Genomic DNA, 18,589 nt, shown 5'->3' with positions numbered 1-18,589 from the left:
ATGTCTCACTATGTTAGGCTCAGGTGATAAGAAAAAAAGATGAATTAGATGGCTTTCTTGCCTTTGAGGGCCATCCAGTTTCCTTGGGGAGTAGACCTATCAACATCAGAGCAAAACTGTTACAGCGTTTTGGGGGCATTGTGGGATGTAAAAGGGAATCATTTCTGTCTTCTGGTTGGGGATGAGATGCCTCATTGAATTTTGCCTCCAAACAGAATTGAAATATAAGTGACATGAATAATCAGTGTTGTCTTGGTAGGTTATAAATTACATTTGAAACTTAGGAAGTGAGAATTCTGTTTGACTCTGTTCCTAAATTCCTTAGGAGACAATATACTGCAATTTCATTTTAAGTTCAATTGAGATGAGTATTTCTCAGCATCTTCATTGTGCTAAGAAAGCTATATGTTAAGTTCTCTGTGGCATATATGAGAAATATGACGTAGTCCTTGCCACACGAGGGAGATGCTGGCATGTTACAGGGATGGTGTAAGGTCTGGCACCAAAGTGCATGCCCATCAGTCAGTACAATAAATATTTAGGAAGAAATGGGTGTGGATTGAATATCAAGATTCGCTTTTTAGAACAGATGGGGCTTGGTTTTCTTGTCCACCAAGTACAACAAGAAATGCTAACCTGTGCCGGGAGTTGTTAGAGATATAACTCAGGTAACTAGCTTGCTCTTATTACCCAGCACAGAAAACAGTGTGTGGAAGCCACAGGCGGCCTGATGCATCCAGGAAGCTCACGGTGGTCTGTGATAGGCTGCGGTTGTTCTCCCGGTGCTGGAAGATTCATTTTCATAGTAGTCAGTAGTCTTTCTGTCTGAAGTCCTGGCAGAAAGGGTTTCTTAGGACAGAGGGGATATATGGCAGAATTTTGCGTGAGAGTTTTCTAGTATTTTGATTCGTTTTCAGGAGGTATCTTTTAAACTTGTGCTTTTCCTTTAAGATGCATATGTGTGTAAGTAGACGTGCATGTGTGTGTATTTTTTTTTTAAAGAGTGGACACTTTTTAATGGGGCAGTTTATCATTAAAGCTGTTCCCATATTAGCAATTTGAGGCTACTTCTGGCATTTAGGATGACTTTACTTATGAGATATGTACCCAACAGGATGCTTCTGCATAAATCATTTTCTCTTATCCTCGTTACATACCTGAGAGATCGGTATGTTATTTGACTTATAGAAGTTAAGGACATGATTAAACCTCCACAGTGACAGAGCAGAGCTAGAATCAGTCTGTCTGACTTCAGATCGAGCTCTTACTGTTGGCCTGACTAGTACTCTCAGAGCCATGCTCTGACTTCCATTTTTACCCCCGTTTGGGAATTCCATGCAGGCCTCTCTTAAGAACAAGCTACTGAATGTGAGGAACGTCATCAGAGTAGTAGCAGAAGTGCAGTTTCTGCAGCTTGGCCTGGTTATTACTTAATCTTTTACAAATAATCATATTTCTTTTGTTCAACAAATATTTACTGAGTGTACTGAGTGCTTTACTCAGGTGCTGTTCTAAATTTAAGAAAAAAAAAAAGAAAGAAAAAAGACATGTCCCGCTTAAAGGAGCTTGCAACCCAGTGGGTGAGATCAACTAAACCTAGATTTGTATCATAAGAACCAGGAGGAAAAACAGAACAAGGAGGAGAGTGATTGGGGAAGAACTGCTGGGGATAAGGTGGCTAGAGAAAGCATCTTCATTAGTTTCACTTGAGCAGGCATTGGACTGAGTGGACTGAGACCAGTTTGTGTGGCTCTTTGGAAGGGTCCTCTAGATGGAGGGAGGAGTGGGTTCTGAGTGCTGAAGTGGGAGTGCCTTACCTTCTTCACAGGGAGCATTTTTTGAGTAGGTGAATACCAGGAGGATCAAGGTGGGCCTTGAAGGATGTGGAGGAAGAGAAACCAAAGGAACATTCCAGGGGGAATGGATATCATGAGCACAGACGTAGTCGTGGGTTCAGCCTCATCAGTATTCTTAGAGGGTGGCAGTTAAAGACGTTGGAGACCTTCAAAGAGACCTTAGAGAGCATCTGGTTTAAGACTCTTTTCACCATTGGGGAAGTCAGGACCCAGATTGGGCTCAGGACTAGAACCCTGATTTCCTGACTATAACTAGTACTCTTGTTCCCCCCACCCCCACCCCACGTATCATACCCGCCTTCCCTCTGAGCTGGGACAAGTGATAGATACAGGAATTTGAAATTTACTCTGCAGAGATGATGAATCCCTAAAAGTTCCTGACATAGGAGGTAGAGTAGAAAATTGGGGGCAGAATGCAGAAGAAACATCCAGTTGGATGAAGCAATTAGTAACATCCAGTTCTGGCCTTGACCGCTGTCTGATTTTGGATGAATCCCTTCTGCCCCTCCACCCTGCAGTGTCATGTGTAAACTGAGTAGGTTGTATCAGTTGAGTTGGTTAGTTTTCTAGGTAGGGCCCTTTCCTGGGCTGAGACAGAATTTCTGAGGAGCAGAAGGCATGCCCATGTGGAGACTAGCTGCTGCTGTTCAGACGGTTGGCATGAGCCCAGCTCCTCCCTGAGTCCCGAATACCAGTGCTTCTGAACTTGCTCTTCTCTTTTGGACTCCTGGCTTTCTTGACCCAGAGCCATTTTCCATGGAAGCTCTGTATGTATTATATGAAAAGATCAACAAGATAGATTTTTAAAGCGTGGTGTAAAATTGTGTATGTTATGCTATGTTTTGAATAAAATAGAAAGGGAAAAATAAGACTATATATATGTATACATTTTATTTGCTGATTTAGTAAAGAAACTCTGGAAGAATATGCAAGAAGCAAAGTAACCACCAATTTGTGTCTGAGCCTATGTGTGAGAACAGGATAAGTATAGAACAGGAATGGGAAGGAAACTTTTCACTGTTTATCTTTTTATATTTTTTTGATTGTGGAGCCATGTAAATGTATTTTAAATTACCTTTTATAAAAGGAACAGCAAGAAAAAGATTAAGTTTTTCTATAAATAATGACTATCCTATGATGAATCCCAGTTTAAAATTACTGGGGGTGGTGGGACAAATTAATTAATTCTCATTATTCAGAGTTGGAGACTCTTGATCCAGAATGCAGATTAAAGCAAAATCCAAATTGTTTTTCTCAAAATATCACTGTTAACCTTAAAAGGCAGAGGAGAGAAAAGTCTCCTGTGTTAGGGCAGGAATCCAGTAAGAGGGCTCCGAAAGTTCAGCTCCCCAGGGAGGCAGGAGTTGTACAGAGTAGTGGATGGGGCTTACACAGTCTTTAAGCAAGAATTGAAGGCCAAGGAAGAAGGAAACCTAAATTATCATAAATATTGAAAGACAGGAGCCAATCGAACAGTTTACCCCAGTGAGCACATAAGGCATATCCTTGGCAAAGCTTTCTGAGAAGCCAAATGTCTATATTGGGGTGGGGTGGGGGGTGGGGTGTGTGTGTAGTTTTTTAAGAAGTTTATTCAAGATTCTCAAACCTGGCTTTACCAGAAGCCAATGAACCAATATAGACAACATTTAGTTCTTTTAAAACATGTCTTCTAATTTTAAAACATTCTCTTTCTTAAAAATACAGTGTATTTGGGCACCTGGGTGGCTCAGTGGGTTAAAGCCTCTGCCTTCAGCCCAGGTCATGATCCTAGCATGCTGGGATCAAGTCCCCACATTGGGCTCTCTGCTCAACAGTGAGCCTGCTTCCCCTTCTCTCTGCCTGCCTCTCTGCCTGCTTGTAATCTCTGTCTATCAAATAAATTAAATAAATAAAAAATTAAAAAAACAAAAACAGTGTATTTAAAAGCCAGCTCAGTGTTAATAAATGACATCTGGTTAACACGGATAAAGGTAGATCAAGCATCATTTGAATAATGGCTTTCCAGAGTGTCAGTTAAGACAGACTGTGTTTAAACTTGTTAGTTGTTGCCTCCAAAAGGGAATGTGTACAGCACAAAGCCAGTGATTCACAGTCACAGGAATTGGAACCTGGCTTTTTGACAGCATACCCTGCTAGGTGTTCTCACGTAGAGATGGAGGAACAGACCCCTTGCTGTAGCTCTCACAAGGCCAGTACTGTAGTCATGGGTACATTGTATAATGTCTTCATTATATCACTGGCTAAATTACATGGCTCAGATGAGTTTTACAGGAAAAGTTGCTGCGTGGATGGGTTACGTGGAGATGTCTCTTACTAAGCATTGCTGTCTAGATAATGAAGAATTTTAGGCTGTTGGTTCAGCTGTCCACCATTATTAATCTTTTCTGGGTCATTCTGGAGATGGTACAGACCGATTCTCAAACCCTGAGTTATTCTTTCCACACTGACAGGTCCCTTCTGCTTTCTGGGCATTGGTGTCCTCATACGTAAAACAAGTGGGTTGCATCAGTTATTCTTCAGTGAGGAATGACTTTCTCTTTGCCCTATATGTTGTTTGATGGACACAGTAATGTGGTTACCCACCCTTACCTTCGAGGGTAGGCCTTCTTCACAAAGAAAAGTAAATGACCCTATTAATAAGCTGGAGCGTGGGGTTTTTGCCATGTTACATAGATTTTGGGTAGGTGGCAGAGCCTAGTGAGAAGAGAGAGTGAAGGTATCTGGGTTCTAGTTCCTTGTCAGAGCTAGGAGCAGGAGAGGGCAGAGCAGAAGCGATGGCCAGTAGTTACAGTAGCGCAGAGGATAGGGTGGGTAACCCAGGACCACTGGCTCCGTGAACTTGTCTGACTGTTGCAAGGTAGGCAGGGAACCATGGAGGCCATTTGCTCCACCACTGACCTTATCTTCTGCCTTAGTAACTTTCCTAGCAGTTTACTTTCCAGGATAAGGTTTCAGGTTTTTTCTCAGTAGTTTTTTGGGAAAAGAATTTTCCAAATAGAATGCTGTCATTCATCCACATTTTTTTCTTTACCATAAAGTTTAAAAACTAAGTGATTTATTTTTAGACTTTATAGTAAGCAGGTTTCAAAATTTCTAAGGTATCAAAACGTATAAAAAATAATCATTTGGATTTTATTTCAAATCTCAATTAAGCTGGTGACCCTTTACTTAGCAAATTTTCCTGGGAGTGAGAATGTTACATCTAAGACTCAAGTGTACCCTGAAATTATTCCATCCTTACTAAATCAGGGGTGATGAATTCGTGCTTATGATCTCCTGCGCTCAGTGTAGACATTGCCATGTAGTCCCCACGCTTCCTTGCTAAACCTAGACAGAGCCTCAGACTGTCCACCCACATAGTAGTTCAGATGGCCAGAGTTGGTTGAGTAGAGCTGATAGAAGATAAAATCCCTATCCCTAGACTAGATTTTATTGATTATGTTGTTGATTATGTGCTGTTCGTGCCTAATCTTACACAGACACTCGCTTTCTTAATTTCCTTAACCCAAGCAACTAGAGAACACATTTATTTATTATTTTTTTTAATTTAGCTTTCTTTTTCAAATATTTTTGTTAACTGAAAAGTCTCATTCAAACCAAATGCCTATTTTTAGGAAGTGGTAGGTCCATGTAACCTATTTGCCCGTTGATTATGCCATCTTTTCATGCCTATGTTGTGTATTGGTCGATGGTATTAAATTATACCACCAGCACCTATAGAAACGGAGACTTTGTTCAAAACAGGAGGAAAGCCTGAACATCTTTGTATGTGCTGTCTGTAGTCACAGCTACTGCTCAGCCCAGATGGAGGATTTCAGGCCTTGTGGCAGGGAGCCCATCTCGTCCTGTGTCACACAGAATGACCCAGCAAGGCCTTCTTTTCACAGTGGCTCTTCTGTTAGCTTTCTCTAGAGGCAGAAGTTTTGCTTTAAATGTTGTTTTTTTTTTTCTCTCCTGATTAACAAAATATATGCTCCCTGTGCTTTCTGTGTTCCCTGTCTTAGGGAAAAGAAAAATTTGCATGCAAATCTGTCACTGAGAGATAACAATGTTGGAAGTTTAAGTGAATAATAATCTCTTCTGTATGTGAATTTTGTATAAAGTGCTTGCATTTCGCTCCCTCCATTGGTTTCTCACAAGAGGTGGCTGGAGCAGACTGTTTTCAATATTCATAATGTGGATAGAGGCTTAGAGAGGCTAAGTGACTTTATGATGGACTCACAGAAAGTTAATAGCAGATTTAGAATTCAAACACCCACTTTTTGACTCAGGGGTCCAACAGCAGCCATGTGAAGCTATCTAGGAGAAAAAATTCAGAATATATATATACCTTGTCTTTGGTTTTCCCCAGTACTTAACTAATGGAACGATGATGGGTTATGGAGCTGAGCAGACACCTAGTAGCTGGATAATTTTGGGAGAGTTACTTAACATGTCTGTGTGTAGGACATAATAGGCTCTTGATAGGCAGTAGCTTTGGTTGTTTTTTCATGCCATCTTTATGACCTGGAGAGTAGACTCCCCTGGCCGGTGGTACTGGTGGGTCAGATTTCTCCTTCAGCTATACTTTCAAATGGCTGCTGCTTGTTCTGTTGCAGCCAGAGGGCCCGTTCCTGTGGCAAAGCAGAGGAATGCAACAGGCTGCTGGTGCCAGACGGGCTTTCTCCAGAAACAGGCCTAGTATTTAGGGAAGGAAATAATCCCATGAGAATTGTTTTCCTGTTTTTGAATTTTATGTAAATGGAATCATGTTCATGGGATTTATTTTAATATTCCACAGATACAGTTAATATGTTCCCAGAGGGGATTGTGCAGTATGTATTTGGGTGTTTTTGTATATAAAATTTAATGCTCAGAGTAGAGAGCCTTAGACTTGGTGTATATAGACTCAGGGCTTCCATATATTAACTGTGTTATCTAAAGTAAGTCACTCACTGTCTTCTGGGGATAAGGCTTGGTCCTATCTACCTCACAGGGGTGTCATGGGGATCACATGACATTGATGTATGTAGAAGCATTTTGCGAACTGTAAAGCATTCCATAAATATAAAGGTAGTTATAATTTGTTCCTTCGTTTATTAGCGGTTACCTGACTAAACTCTCTTCAGCATAGTGCCCCTGGGCCAGCTGTGGGGCCTGGCACATGACTGGGGACTTAGATGTCAAAATGTACATTTAGGAGGAGATATTTAGAGCTAAGGCAGAAAGGAGCTCAGGTGTAAAGAGAGGTTTATTTGAGGCCTTTACCAAATAACTGATTTCTTCCCACTCCTCGGTCACTGATAGCAAAAAGAATTCAAAATAATATTTACACATAATTAACATCACTTATTGAACTGGATGGACCTCCTTCACATCAGGCATTATATCCATGTTGTCTTTAATTCTGATAACAACTCTACAAGATAGGCCTTAATATTCCTCTTATTATTTATGCAGCAACTAAGGTTCAGCAAATCCTTATGGTCCATCACACTGGCTTTATTCTCTTAGTGACTTTGGGGTAAAAGAGTAACTTATCTAGGAAAGGAGGGTAATTTAGAGTTGAGGAAGGTTCTTAGGGCTGAGATTTCTTTTATGTGTTTCAGCTTCAGTGAAATAAAGTCTCTCCTTTTAAAGCTGATCTAACACTCATGTTAGAATTGGAAGAAACTTTAACAGGCACCCCCTTTAACCTCGCTCACAGAAGCTAAGGCTGTGTAATGAAGCAGGGGTGGGCTCGTGCCATGTCCTGGGCTTCTGATGCCTGGTATGCTGCTTTCACAGGGCCCATGGCTTTTCCTGCTGGGTACTGGTAAGCCTCTCAGAGAGACTTCTTCCAGTGCCCACCTGCTGGTTTGCTGGGTTATGCCTTTTCTCCTCCAAGAAAGAAAAAATAAATTCAGTGCAAAAACTAATGAGTCTAATGCCAGTAAAATGACTTTTATCATTTTAAGGAAATTGAAAATGACATAGATTTAGTAGGAAACTTGAAATCTATTTAGTAGCATTACAGGTAGGTTTGTGGGTGTATTAAAAAGTAAATTCACCTTCTCAGCCTATAGAAAATGATGCTAAGCCAGGGAGCATGGATATTTAATTCACTTTAGTTATTTGTGCCTAACAACATACAAACACTTGGGAGCAAGGCAGATGTGACATTTGACATTGTTCCTGCTCTCAAGGAATTGATAGTCTTGCTGATAGAGGCAGTCTCCTGAGTTCTAGGCCTGTGCTTTATTGTGCTTTAATGGTTTCTCATCATACCATATTTACAGGTATGGAAGAGCATAGCACAATGCTCTGCATGACTTCTTTCCTTTATTCTTTGTTCTCTATCAACGAGTTGTGGAACACTTTCTATTTGCTGTCACTTCGTTAAGCATGATGGTTACAGAGATAAACCCTGAAGGCATTTACAGTGCCTGGTTAGGTGATCTACGTACGGAGAGTCACGTACATGCAGGTACTTAGTCACATATATGCAGTGTCCGTGATAAAAGTAGCACTTAGTGTTTTGGACAGTTTGGCAGGAGAACGCCTGATGTGACTGTGGGTTTTTGTGCAGAGCTTTCCAGTGGAAGCATCGTTAGAGATAGGTTTATAATTCGTGTCAGTGATTGAATTTGAACTTTTGCTTCTAGCCATGATGGAATAATAGGGATAGGCTTTATCTTCTTGCCTTAACCTACTAGAATACTGAATATATGTGAAAAATGGTTTCAGACATTGGACAACAAGTAGTAAAGGATTGTGGAAAGAGAAAGGATGAGAGGAGAAAAGAGGGATATAAAAAAAGACCAAATTAAACTTCTAGGGATGAAAAATATGATCTCAATTGAAAATAAAGCAGAAGGTATTAAATAGCAAGCAGATTAGACACTGCAGAAAAAAGATCAGTGAATTAAAGAAATAGCAATAGAAACTAATAGAAATAGCAATAGATACTATAGAAACTAGTGCTTCCAAGATGAAGCACATGGAGAAAAAAGCCTTGAAAACAAATGAACAGATTACTAGTAACATGGGGTAGTATCAATAGATCTAACATATGTGTTAGATCTATTGTCCTGAGGTATAACTATGAGGTGTAATATGAGTAACTGTTGTCCTGAGCAAGGGGTGGGGTAGGGTTTGAGGAGTTAATGGAAGATTTTCTTTCCAAATTTGATGAAAACTAAATCCACACATACAAGGCTCAACAAATGGTAAGTTATAGTAAAATGGTAAGTTAAAGTACCATAAAGAGGGACAATTTTAATGCTGAAAGAGTTATATCAAGTAGCATAACAATCCTGAATGTATGTGTACTTAATGAGAAAGCCTCAAAATATATGAAGCAAAAACTCATGAAGCCGAATGTAAAGCACTTGAACACCATCATCAACTAATATGACCTAATTGACATTTATGGAGCACTCAACAACAGTAAATAAATTTCTTTTCAAGTGCAAATGGGACATTTACCAAGATAAACTATATTCTGGGTCATAAAACAAGTGTTAATAGTTTAAAATAATTGAAATAATAGAAAGTATATTCCCTGGCCAGAACAGAATTAAACTAGAAATTAATAACATAGAGATCTATGGAAAAATCTTCAAATACTTGGAAATAAACACACCTCTCAATAGCACCTGCTTCCAAGAAAAAATCATGCAGAAGATTAGAAATCATTTAGAATGAATGAGAGTCAGAACACCACATAGCAAAATTTATGGGTTGCTGCTAAAGGAATGCTTAGAGGGAATTCTATAGCTTAATTAAATGCATACATTAGAAAAAAAGAGAGATAAAAAATCATTGACCTAATAAGCCTTTCCCTTAAGAAAGTAGAAAAAAAAAGAGCAGGCTAAACCCAAACGAAAAATGAGGAAGTTAAGAGCAGAATTCAATGAAATAGAAAACAGAAAAGCAATAGAGAAAAATCAATGAACCTAAAACTTGGAGGTCAATAAAAGATCAATAAAATTGCTCAACCATTGCCAATTGATAGGGACAAAAAGTGAGAATGCACAAATTATCATAGAAGGAATGAAAGTGGTATTACAGAGCTTGCATATACTAAAAGGATAATGGCATATTATGAACATTATGCCATAAACTGGAAAACTATCTGTGAAATGGACAAATTCTTGAAAAAAACCTAAAAACTCATTCAAGAAGAAATAGCATGAATAGCTGCATTCTACTAAATATTAAATAACACTACTTAATTAAAGAATTAGTCCTGGGGCTAATTAGCTCTGTTAAAGAGATAATGGGGCTATTTAGCTCTGTTAAAGAAACTGAATTTTAGTTGAAAATCTTCTCAAAAGGAAAACTCCAGGCCTTGATCACTTTAGTGGATGATTCTACAAAATGTTTAAGGAAGAAATAATGCCAATTCTACATAAATTCTTTCAGAATATAGAAGAGAATACTACCTAATCAACTTTTATGAGGCCAGCATACCCTGTACTGATAGTTGAAAAAAATTTCAAGGGCAGGGGGTGGAAATTATAGTTAAAAAAAAAAAAATCCTGCAATATATAAAAAGGGCACTATGTGACCAAGCTGTGTTTATCAATCAGGGATTAGGTTAGTTTAACATTTGAAAATCAGTGTAATTCCCCATATTAGTAAGAATTAATAAGAAATTAATAAGAAATAGAAGAACCATGTCAAAAAATTTCCACCCCCTGCCCTTGAAGCTGGATAGGTTGGCAGAAAGATCAAAAGGTGGACTGTTTCTCATATTTGCTTAACAAACTGATATTGCAACAGAAATTATGTTCTTGAGAGAAAAATCCTCCATCCTGGATGGGAAATGAGGTGATCAATGCACCCTTTCATTTCTCTTCCTTCCTTTGCGTTTGGCTTAAAAACAAAATGGCAACAAAACCTTGCTTTCGGGCACCTTGGTGGCTCAGTGGGTTAAGCCTCTGCCTTCGGCTTAGGTCATGATCTCGGGGTCCTGGGATTGAGCCCTGCATCGGGCTTTCTGTTCGGCGGGAAGCCTGCTTCCTCCTCTCTCTCTGCCTGTCTCTCTGCCTACTTGTGATCTCTCTCTGTGTTAAATAAATAAATAAAATCTTAAAAAAACCCAAAAACCTTGCTTTCACCATCAACTGTTTTAAAGAGTAATTCTCCCTGGGTAGACCTCAGCTGAATTTGTGTAAATAAGGGTGCACTTGAGCTTTCACATGTTACGGGGAAGAAGTAGGTTTTAATGTTTGAGAAAGCTTTTAATCTAGCCATCTGGGTGAACTTCTGAGATTAGCCAGACATGGCTTCTGCCTTCAAGCAAATATCTGTTTCTTCTAACCCAAGGAGAGAGGTACAAAATCTTCCTCACATTACATTTTAGAAAGAGAAAGCCTTCTGGAACTGTTTTTTGGGTTCAGCTCCATATATATGAGATTCTTAAACATCGCTGTCTATCCTGGGAGTGATGTAGGGGAATGTATACACGTGTATGTGTGGTGAGAGTGAGTACCCAGGATTTTGATGAAAGAACAGAACAGCTGATTTTGAGGGCCTGCTCTAAAAATCAGATACTTTCTTGTGTCTTACAGGCAATGGATTTTGAAGGCTGGGCCGACACCCTCTTTCTTCTGCAGTTCACCCTCTCTTGTGTGATGGGGTAAGCCTTTGTTGCCTTGTTAGCAGATCGCTTTCCTAGAGAAGTTTGTTCTTGGGTCCTTTTGCTTCTTAGTATCCTGTTCTGTCTCTTGAGTGTGTCTGCATAGGATGATTAAACTTCCAGATTCAGGTGGTTTCATAGCCCTTGGGAATGTACCCTTAGGGCTACTAAACTAATTCCAAAGTCATGTTTCCAAGGATGGGGACAAGAAACTATTAACATAGGAACCTAGTATGTGATAAGCACTGTTATATTTCAAAATGCATTATTTATTTCTACATTGATTATTTGACACATATTTTTGTCCTCTTACCTGTGTGGAAGCAGTCCCGGAACTCAAGTAAGTTGTCTAAATTTGCACAGTTAGCACTGGCAGCTTTTGACTTTGAGGCTGTCTGACTCTCTCTACAAGGTTGTCTTCCTCCTAGGAGAGTATATGTGGAAGGTAAGAAAAGGGTATCTGCTAACGTGCCTCTTCTCTTCACCTTCATATTTCCATGAGGAATTGTTTTCCTCAGCCAGTTAGTTTGGTTAGTATTTATGACTAGATCAGGCACAGGCTAGGTGCCCAGTGAGGGAGTGCTTCAAAGGAAAATTAACACGGTGCCTTGGTACTGAATCAAGCTCCGAGCCCTCGTTGTAAATCTCTCTGTTCCAACTGCTGCCAGTTAGTTGTTAAGTGAACCTATGTTCCCTCTCAAAGTAGTGCTAATTTGGGTTTCTTCCATCTTTCAGAATCTCCCTTGCCTCCTGTCCAGAGGTTGCATTGACCTCATGGGAGGTGCACTGCTGAGCCATGGTCTGTGAACTCAGCTTTCTCTCAGGGTTAGGTGAACTAGTGGGAATATGAGTACTCATGATTAGGAATGGTTGCAAGGTTTTCGTGAGGGTAGTTGGGGGAAAACACCTGGTCAGTAAATGGACACATGATTCTCTTTAATGAAATTTAAAAAAAATCTAAAGCTGCAGTACAAGCAGGGGTGAGGTGGGGAAAGCTCAGAGTCAGTGACTGCAATGCGCTAGCATGGCCAATGCTGTTTCTCTTGGCTGAAGATTGCTCTAAAGTAAGCAACCAGTTCTTAAACTTCTTCCTTCTCTGTTCCAGGTTTATCTTGATGTACGCCACAGTACTCTGCACGCAGTATAATTCTGCCCTTACAACTACAATAGTTGGCTGTATTAAAGTGAGTTGAAAAAATACTGTTATCTTTTGGGTACCTGCTTTATTTAAAAATTGTGACTCTAAATCTTGCTGTGGTCTAAATCCCTCATCCTTCTTTCCTCACAGATTGTCTTGGTTTGACAGATTGTGGTGCTGGTTTCTAAAACTATCTTCAAGAACTCAGGGAGGGCATAATCTCTACTTCCAGGCAACTTGGCTCTGGGGAATATAGGAAAAGGAGAATGGGTTACCTTAGAGTAGAGGAAGAGGAATTAGTTTTGTTTCAGACAGGATAGGTGGCTAGCTTGGGAGTGATAGGCCTGTCCCTTTAACCCCCAAAGAAAACTGTTCTGTTCGCTGCTTTACTGAGTTCTGGCTATTGTAGGGAAAGGATGCCTGCCAGAAGTTCATCAAGGGAGTTTTCCAGTGCATGAGCCAAACCTTAAATGGCCCACTTTTAAAAGCTGTGTCTGACATTTCCAGTGATGTCATTTCCTCCTGATCCATTTTATTTGAGGGAGGCTCATTTGTCTTCAGCCAGGGGAGCCAAGTTGACTTGAATATAGAGCTGAAGTTAGTGGCTTGATGCTTGAGGCCTCTTTATCTGACTTTGTGCTTCTAGTGCTTTAAGATCCAAGAGGCCACAGCATGCCTGATTTCCAAATGAATTAGCAGGGTAGGCTTGCCTTCTAAAAAAAGGTAAGACAGAGAGAGATAGGTCTGTGATCCTTTGGGAAATAGAATGCCTGCCCTTGGGACTTCCTTTCAGATTTCCCCATTTGTCAATAGTGAGTGAAGGGATTGAAAAGTTTTTACTGCCTTGCTCTGTTTCCCTTTGCACCCCCATCAGTGGTGTCCACCTGCCCTCACTTTAAAAACTAGATTTGGGTTAAAATTTCAGGTCTGTGACTTCAAATCATGGAATTGGAGTGTTTGGTGTAAATAGAATTAGCTGTGTGAATTCCCATGAAGGCTAGAGGCGGTTAATCTACATTCAGGCCTGGGCTTGCTAAGACAGGTTTAGCCCCTCAAATTAGCTCTCCACTCTGTTTTGGTTTTGTGAAGTAAAGGCTTCAAGAGCAAAGTGAATGAATGGCTTGCCTCTTCAGAATAAGAAGAGCAAGAACATGAAAGATGGGCCAGTTGTTACCATGTTTTTTCCAAAAAGGATACTGCCCAAAGGCCACTATTTAATTTTAATAACCTATTTACTTAGGATTTCATAGGGTACTTTCTTTATATTTAAGAGCATGGGGTACAAATATAATCATGGTCAGATTAACAGAAAGTTCAGTACTTTTCTTTTGATATATCCTCCTCCCCATGCAGCCCTCTGGATTTATTCTGTCCAAAGGGATCAATGTTACTTCCAAACCCTAGAGAGAGTGGGAAAAAATCAGTTTGTCTGATTAGTTTACAGCTGCTCTTGCTTCTCACTGTCTCGTGGCATTGCTGTTGAAGGCTGTCTGACGTCTTCAGACAGATGGGAGTACGCTGATGCTCTTGCCGGTTCAGAGTCTCGTGGTCCACAGTGCAGCTTCTTTCATTAGCCTCCCAGATACAACCCTTTTAGCTCAGTCATTGTTCCCCAAGGGGCTGTCACTGGTTCTTGTTTCTCTGAAGCATGGTGGGAAAATTACTGAGGATACTTACTTACAAATAGCAATTCCTAGGCCCACCTCTTATACACTAAATCAGAATCTCAAGTAGAGCCTGGAAATCATCATTTCTAACAAGGTATATTAACGTTTGAGAATCACAGTCTGAATTTTGAGGTACTAGTATGGTCTCTTCTGTGCTTGCTGGTAGGTTCTGCTCAGGGCATCACTGTCTTTTCCTGACTGATTTGAACGGCAGGATTTGGGCTGTCAGTCTTCTCCCTTTCTGTAGTTCCTGGGCACTTCATGGACATGAACCTGCCATCTCTGCATCTCTGTGCTCTGAACTGATCCACACGTTTTCCCAAGTTACCTACTAGTCTTGTTTACTGTCGCATGGTATTTAATTTTGCCTTTTCCCCTCAAAATAATAAGAAAATCTGTTCCGTGGTAACCTGCTGTCTCCATCCTTAGACCTAGAAGAGGCTGACATAATTCCAAATGCTCTCTCAGAGGGCACGCCCATTATAAAAATAATTCTGAAGTTTCTTTTTGGCTTTTCAGCCACACTGTGGCACTTTACTTCTGCTTCGTAGACCTGATCTAGGCGAGCCCAGGTTCTAAAAATGTTTGTGACATTTACCATTTCTGTCAGCTGTCGTAGCGGAGAGGGAGGTGGTGTCTTTGAATGTGAAAAGCGAGGAGGTTAGGGAAGAATTGACTAATAACTTGAACTTTGGGAAAGTTTATTTCACCTCTGTGACCTGAAGATAAATAAAAGGGAGCTAGATAAGCAGATGTTTACACCTAGGAGTTTAAGGGAGTGAGGAGAAATAATTTTAAGTATGGGAATTTGAGATGACTTTTCATGGTTTTTTTTTTTTTTTTAAGAATACAAAGAAGAATGTCTCTAAAAACAGTGTTCATGTTGGTAAACTCCCTGTCATCCCTTTTTTCCTTTCTAAAAAAGAGGTAAAGATGTTGATATGTGAGGTTTTTCTTCTTCACTTTCGCCTCAAAAGTCCATGGTTACTTCGGTGAGAGGAAGACGCCTTCTTGTCTAAGACTGCTAAACATGCATTAGTGCTTTCCACCCCTACAGACAGCAGTGTTTCTCTGTTTAGATTTACAATGTCAGCCCATACCGCGGGACACAGGAAGTTGATAATCTGGTGATAATTCTTGATGAAAGCATTTAGCTTTTGGAGGGCTAGATTGAGAAGAGGTTAATGTCCTTTCTTATTTCTTATTTCCTACTACACTCATTATAGGATTGGTGGGTTTTTGTTATTGTCTGTTTATTTGATTTTGTATTTTAAGGATAGGTATTTGGGCCATTCTGTGGATGAGTTAATATGAACATTGAAAAATCTCAGTTAAACCTGTGTTACAGCATATTGCCATTTTTCTTTGTAGAATATATTAATAACTTATATTGGAATGGTCTTTGGTGGAGATTATATTTTCACATGGACAAACTTCATTGGCTTAAATATCAGGTAAGTAAAAATATTTAAATGTAACCACTTTGACAAGTGGGATTTGGATACATAAATAGTGTCATAGTAGGGGGCTATTTAATTGAAAATTTGTTCATTTATTAAACAATTATTGAACACCTACAGTATACTGTATTTTTAATGTCTTCACATAATGCTTTTTAAGAAATGGGGATAAGATGGTTCCGTATTTATGCACAGTATTTAGAGAATCTTTTCTGGAAGTTAAACCCTTTCTACTTACTCGCCTTCAAAGACAGTCTTTTACTTATTATGCTAGATGGCAGTACACTGTTCTCGGGTAAATTCAGGGCTAAAGAAGAGCAGCTCTATTAGAATTGCTGTATATGTGCCTGACCCTGGACATATCACTGGATTGCTTTAGTCCAGACTTCATCAGTGATGAGGGTAACTTGCATGAAAGATCCTTATTAGTTCCAGAATTAATTTCATGGCTTTAAATGCTGTATGTATGCTTAAAAATTCTCAGATTTGTTTTTGGGCCAGAACCCTGTCTTGAACTCCAGTTGTTTATCTTTCCTGAGCTTCAGTTTTCTTACGTGTTGGGAATGAAGATATCCATATCTCTTTAGAGTTGTTAGCATGAAATAATCTAATATAAAGTACCCAATTCACTGTTTGACATCTGTGCTGAGTAAATATCAGTTTCTTTCATTAATATTTGTGAGAAAGGGCCAGGATATAAGGAACAACCTGGTGGAACAGTTTTGACTTTGGATTCATTGACTTTGACTCCATTTCATTCACTTCTAAAAATTTGGATTAAAGAAGCACTATGGCATCATATAGACCTGACTCAGAGGTGCTTTGGTTTTCTCTTTGTTCCCTTCAAATAAATAACCTGTAAGGTTATTTGGCTTGTAAAGCCAAAATGAAGTATAATTTTCTGTTTGCATTTTCAGATCTCTGCAGTTCAAATCTCTCATAAAGTAACAAAGTTCTTACAGAAGCCTTAGGTATCTTTTTTCACATTGCAGGCTATTTAAAAAACTTTTAAAGTGTATGAAATGTTGCAATGTTATGAAGTATGTCAGTCTAACATAATTAAATCCAACATCTTGAAAATTCTTCCAGTAGAATTTCTTTTTGCATCAGGTAGTGCATTTTAGTTCTGGTTGAACAGTCTCGTTTTGCTAGCAATGTTACTTGATAGTGGTAATTATGATTATGACTGTCATTGGTGCTCTGTCCCTAGGTAGTATTTTTAACAATTTCTAATTGCTTTCACATTTTATTGTAATAAATTTTACATATCTTGTCATTTTAATCTCTCTTATTACAAGGCTGAGGAGAATAATTGATGTACTTAATCAGCCAAATTAGTTGCAGAGTTGGGATTAAAATCCAGGTGAATTTCCTTTTGAATACTGTTTCCATTACAGCATGCTTTTCAATGTTTGTAGAGAAAAGTATATATTAACTAATTTTTTTTTACTTTCTTTAAAATGAAAATTATGGTTTTATTATTTATATTTTTTTACTTCTTTTACTCATTAGTAAGCAGACTCACAGGTTGTGGACGTTCCTTTTTTTTTTTTTAATGTAAAAACCAAATGTAAAGTGGCTGTCATATTTCACTTTGGAAATGGTGTCAATGCATTTTTGGCTGACTGCACGTTGAAGGAGATCAGTAATTAAACCGTATTCTTAAAAGAATCTATGATGAGGGGCGCCTACGTTGCTTAGTTAAGCATCTGGCTTTTTTTTTTTTTTTTTTTGTAAAGATTTTATCTATTTATTTGACAGAGATCACAAGTAGTCAGAGAGGCAGGCAAGGAGAGAGGGGCAAGCAGGCTCCCTGAGGAGCAGAGAGCCCGATGCGGGGCTCGATCCCAGGACCCCAAGATCATGACCTGAGCCGAAGACAGAGGCTTTAACCCCCTGAGACACCCAGGCGCCCCAAGCATCTGACTTTTGATCTCAGCTCAGGTCTTGATCTCAGGGTCGTGAGTGTGGGCCCCATGCTGGGCTCCACCTTGGATGTGGAGCCTACTTAAAAAAAAAAAAAAAAAAGATTCTGTGATTAGACCCAGATACATCTAGCTTCCCTCCACCCTGCCTAGATTCTTTGTTTTGTTTTGTTTTTTAAGGATTTTATTTACTTATTTGAGAGAGAGAAAGAATGAGAGAGGGAGTATGCATGAGAGGAGAGAGGTAAACAGGAGAAGCAGACTCCCCACCAAGCAGGGAGTACGCCAGAGGACTTGACCCCAGGACTCCAGGACCATGACCTGAGCCGAAGGCAGCCGCCCAACCAACTGAGCAACCCAGGTGCCCTCTTTGTTGTTTTAAGAAAAGTTTAAGTAGCCCTCTCTCAGGGCGCCTGGGTGGCTCAGTGGGTTGAGCCTCTGCCTTCAGCTCATGTCATGACCTCAGGGTCCCGGGATCAGGCCTCGCATCGGGCTCTTTGTTCGGTGGGGAGCCTGCTTCCCCCTCTCTCTCAGCCTGCCTTTCTGCCTACTTGTGATCTGTCTCTATGTCAAATAAAATCTTAAAAAAAAAAAAAAGTAGCCCTCTCTCTGTTGTGATTCAAGTGCAAGAAGCAGGAAGTTTGTACTGAGCTACTCAGACTTCATCCACATTGATTCTGTGATTTAGGCAGCTTTTTTTTTTTTTTTCCTCAGTAGGGCTCTGCTGAGAGCCTGGCTGTCTTCAAGTCTTCTAAATGCCTTTTTCCAGTAGCCACTTAGTGAGTGCTCACCCCAGCCCAAAAGGGCAACAGCCAAGAGTAGGAAATGATTAGCAAATGGTGGTAACAAGAGCCTGCTTCTGTACTTCCATCAGTTGGTGGACTTGGCCTTGCCTTTGGCCTAAGTAATGTAACTTTTCCAGATAATGACATCATCATC

The 18,589-nt window shown here is 39.8% G+C and overlaps 1 protein-coding gene across 1 annotated transcript in view; it reads left to right on the top strand.

The window, feature by feature from the left end:
• Window positions 1-18,589, top strand: part of SLC35D1 (solute carrier family 35 member D1) — a 53,347-nt gene that overhangs the window by 13,460 nt on the left and 21,298 nt on the right. Inside the window, exons 9-11 of the mRNA XM_004762967.3 lie at window positions 11,393-11,460; window positions 12,566-12,644; window positions 15,637-15,719. Of these exons, the coding sequence (XP_004763024.1) occupies window positions 11,393-11,460; window positions 12,566-12,644; window positions 15,637-15,719 (230 nt within the window). The remainder of the gene's footprint in view (window positions 1-11,392; window positions 11,461-12,565; window positions 12,645-15,636; window positions 15,720-18,589) is intronic.

This window comes from Mustela putorius, unplaced genomic scaffold (genome assembly GCF_011764305.1).
Source record: "Mustela putorius furo isolate JIRA1106 unplaced genomic scaffold, ASM1176430v1.1 tig00003853_pilon_pilon_pilon, whole genome shotgun sequence".
Taxonomy (NCBI): Eukaryota; Metazoa; Chordata; class Mammalia; order Carnivora; family Mustelidae; genus Mustela; species Mustela putorius.
The sequence above is the reverse complement of the archived record's forward strand: the minus strand, read 5'-3'. Positions and strand labels throughout refer to the sequence as shown.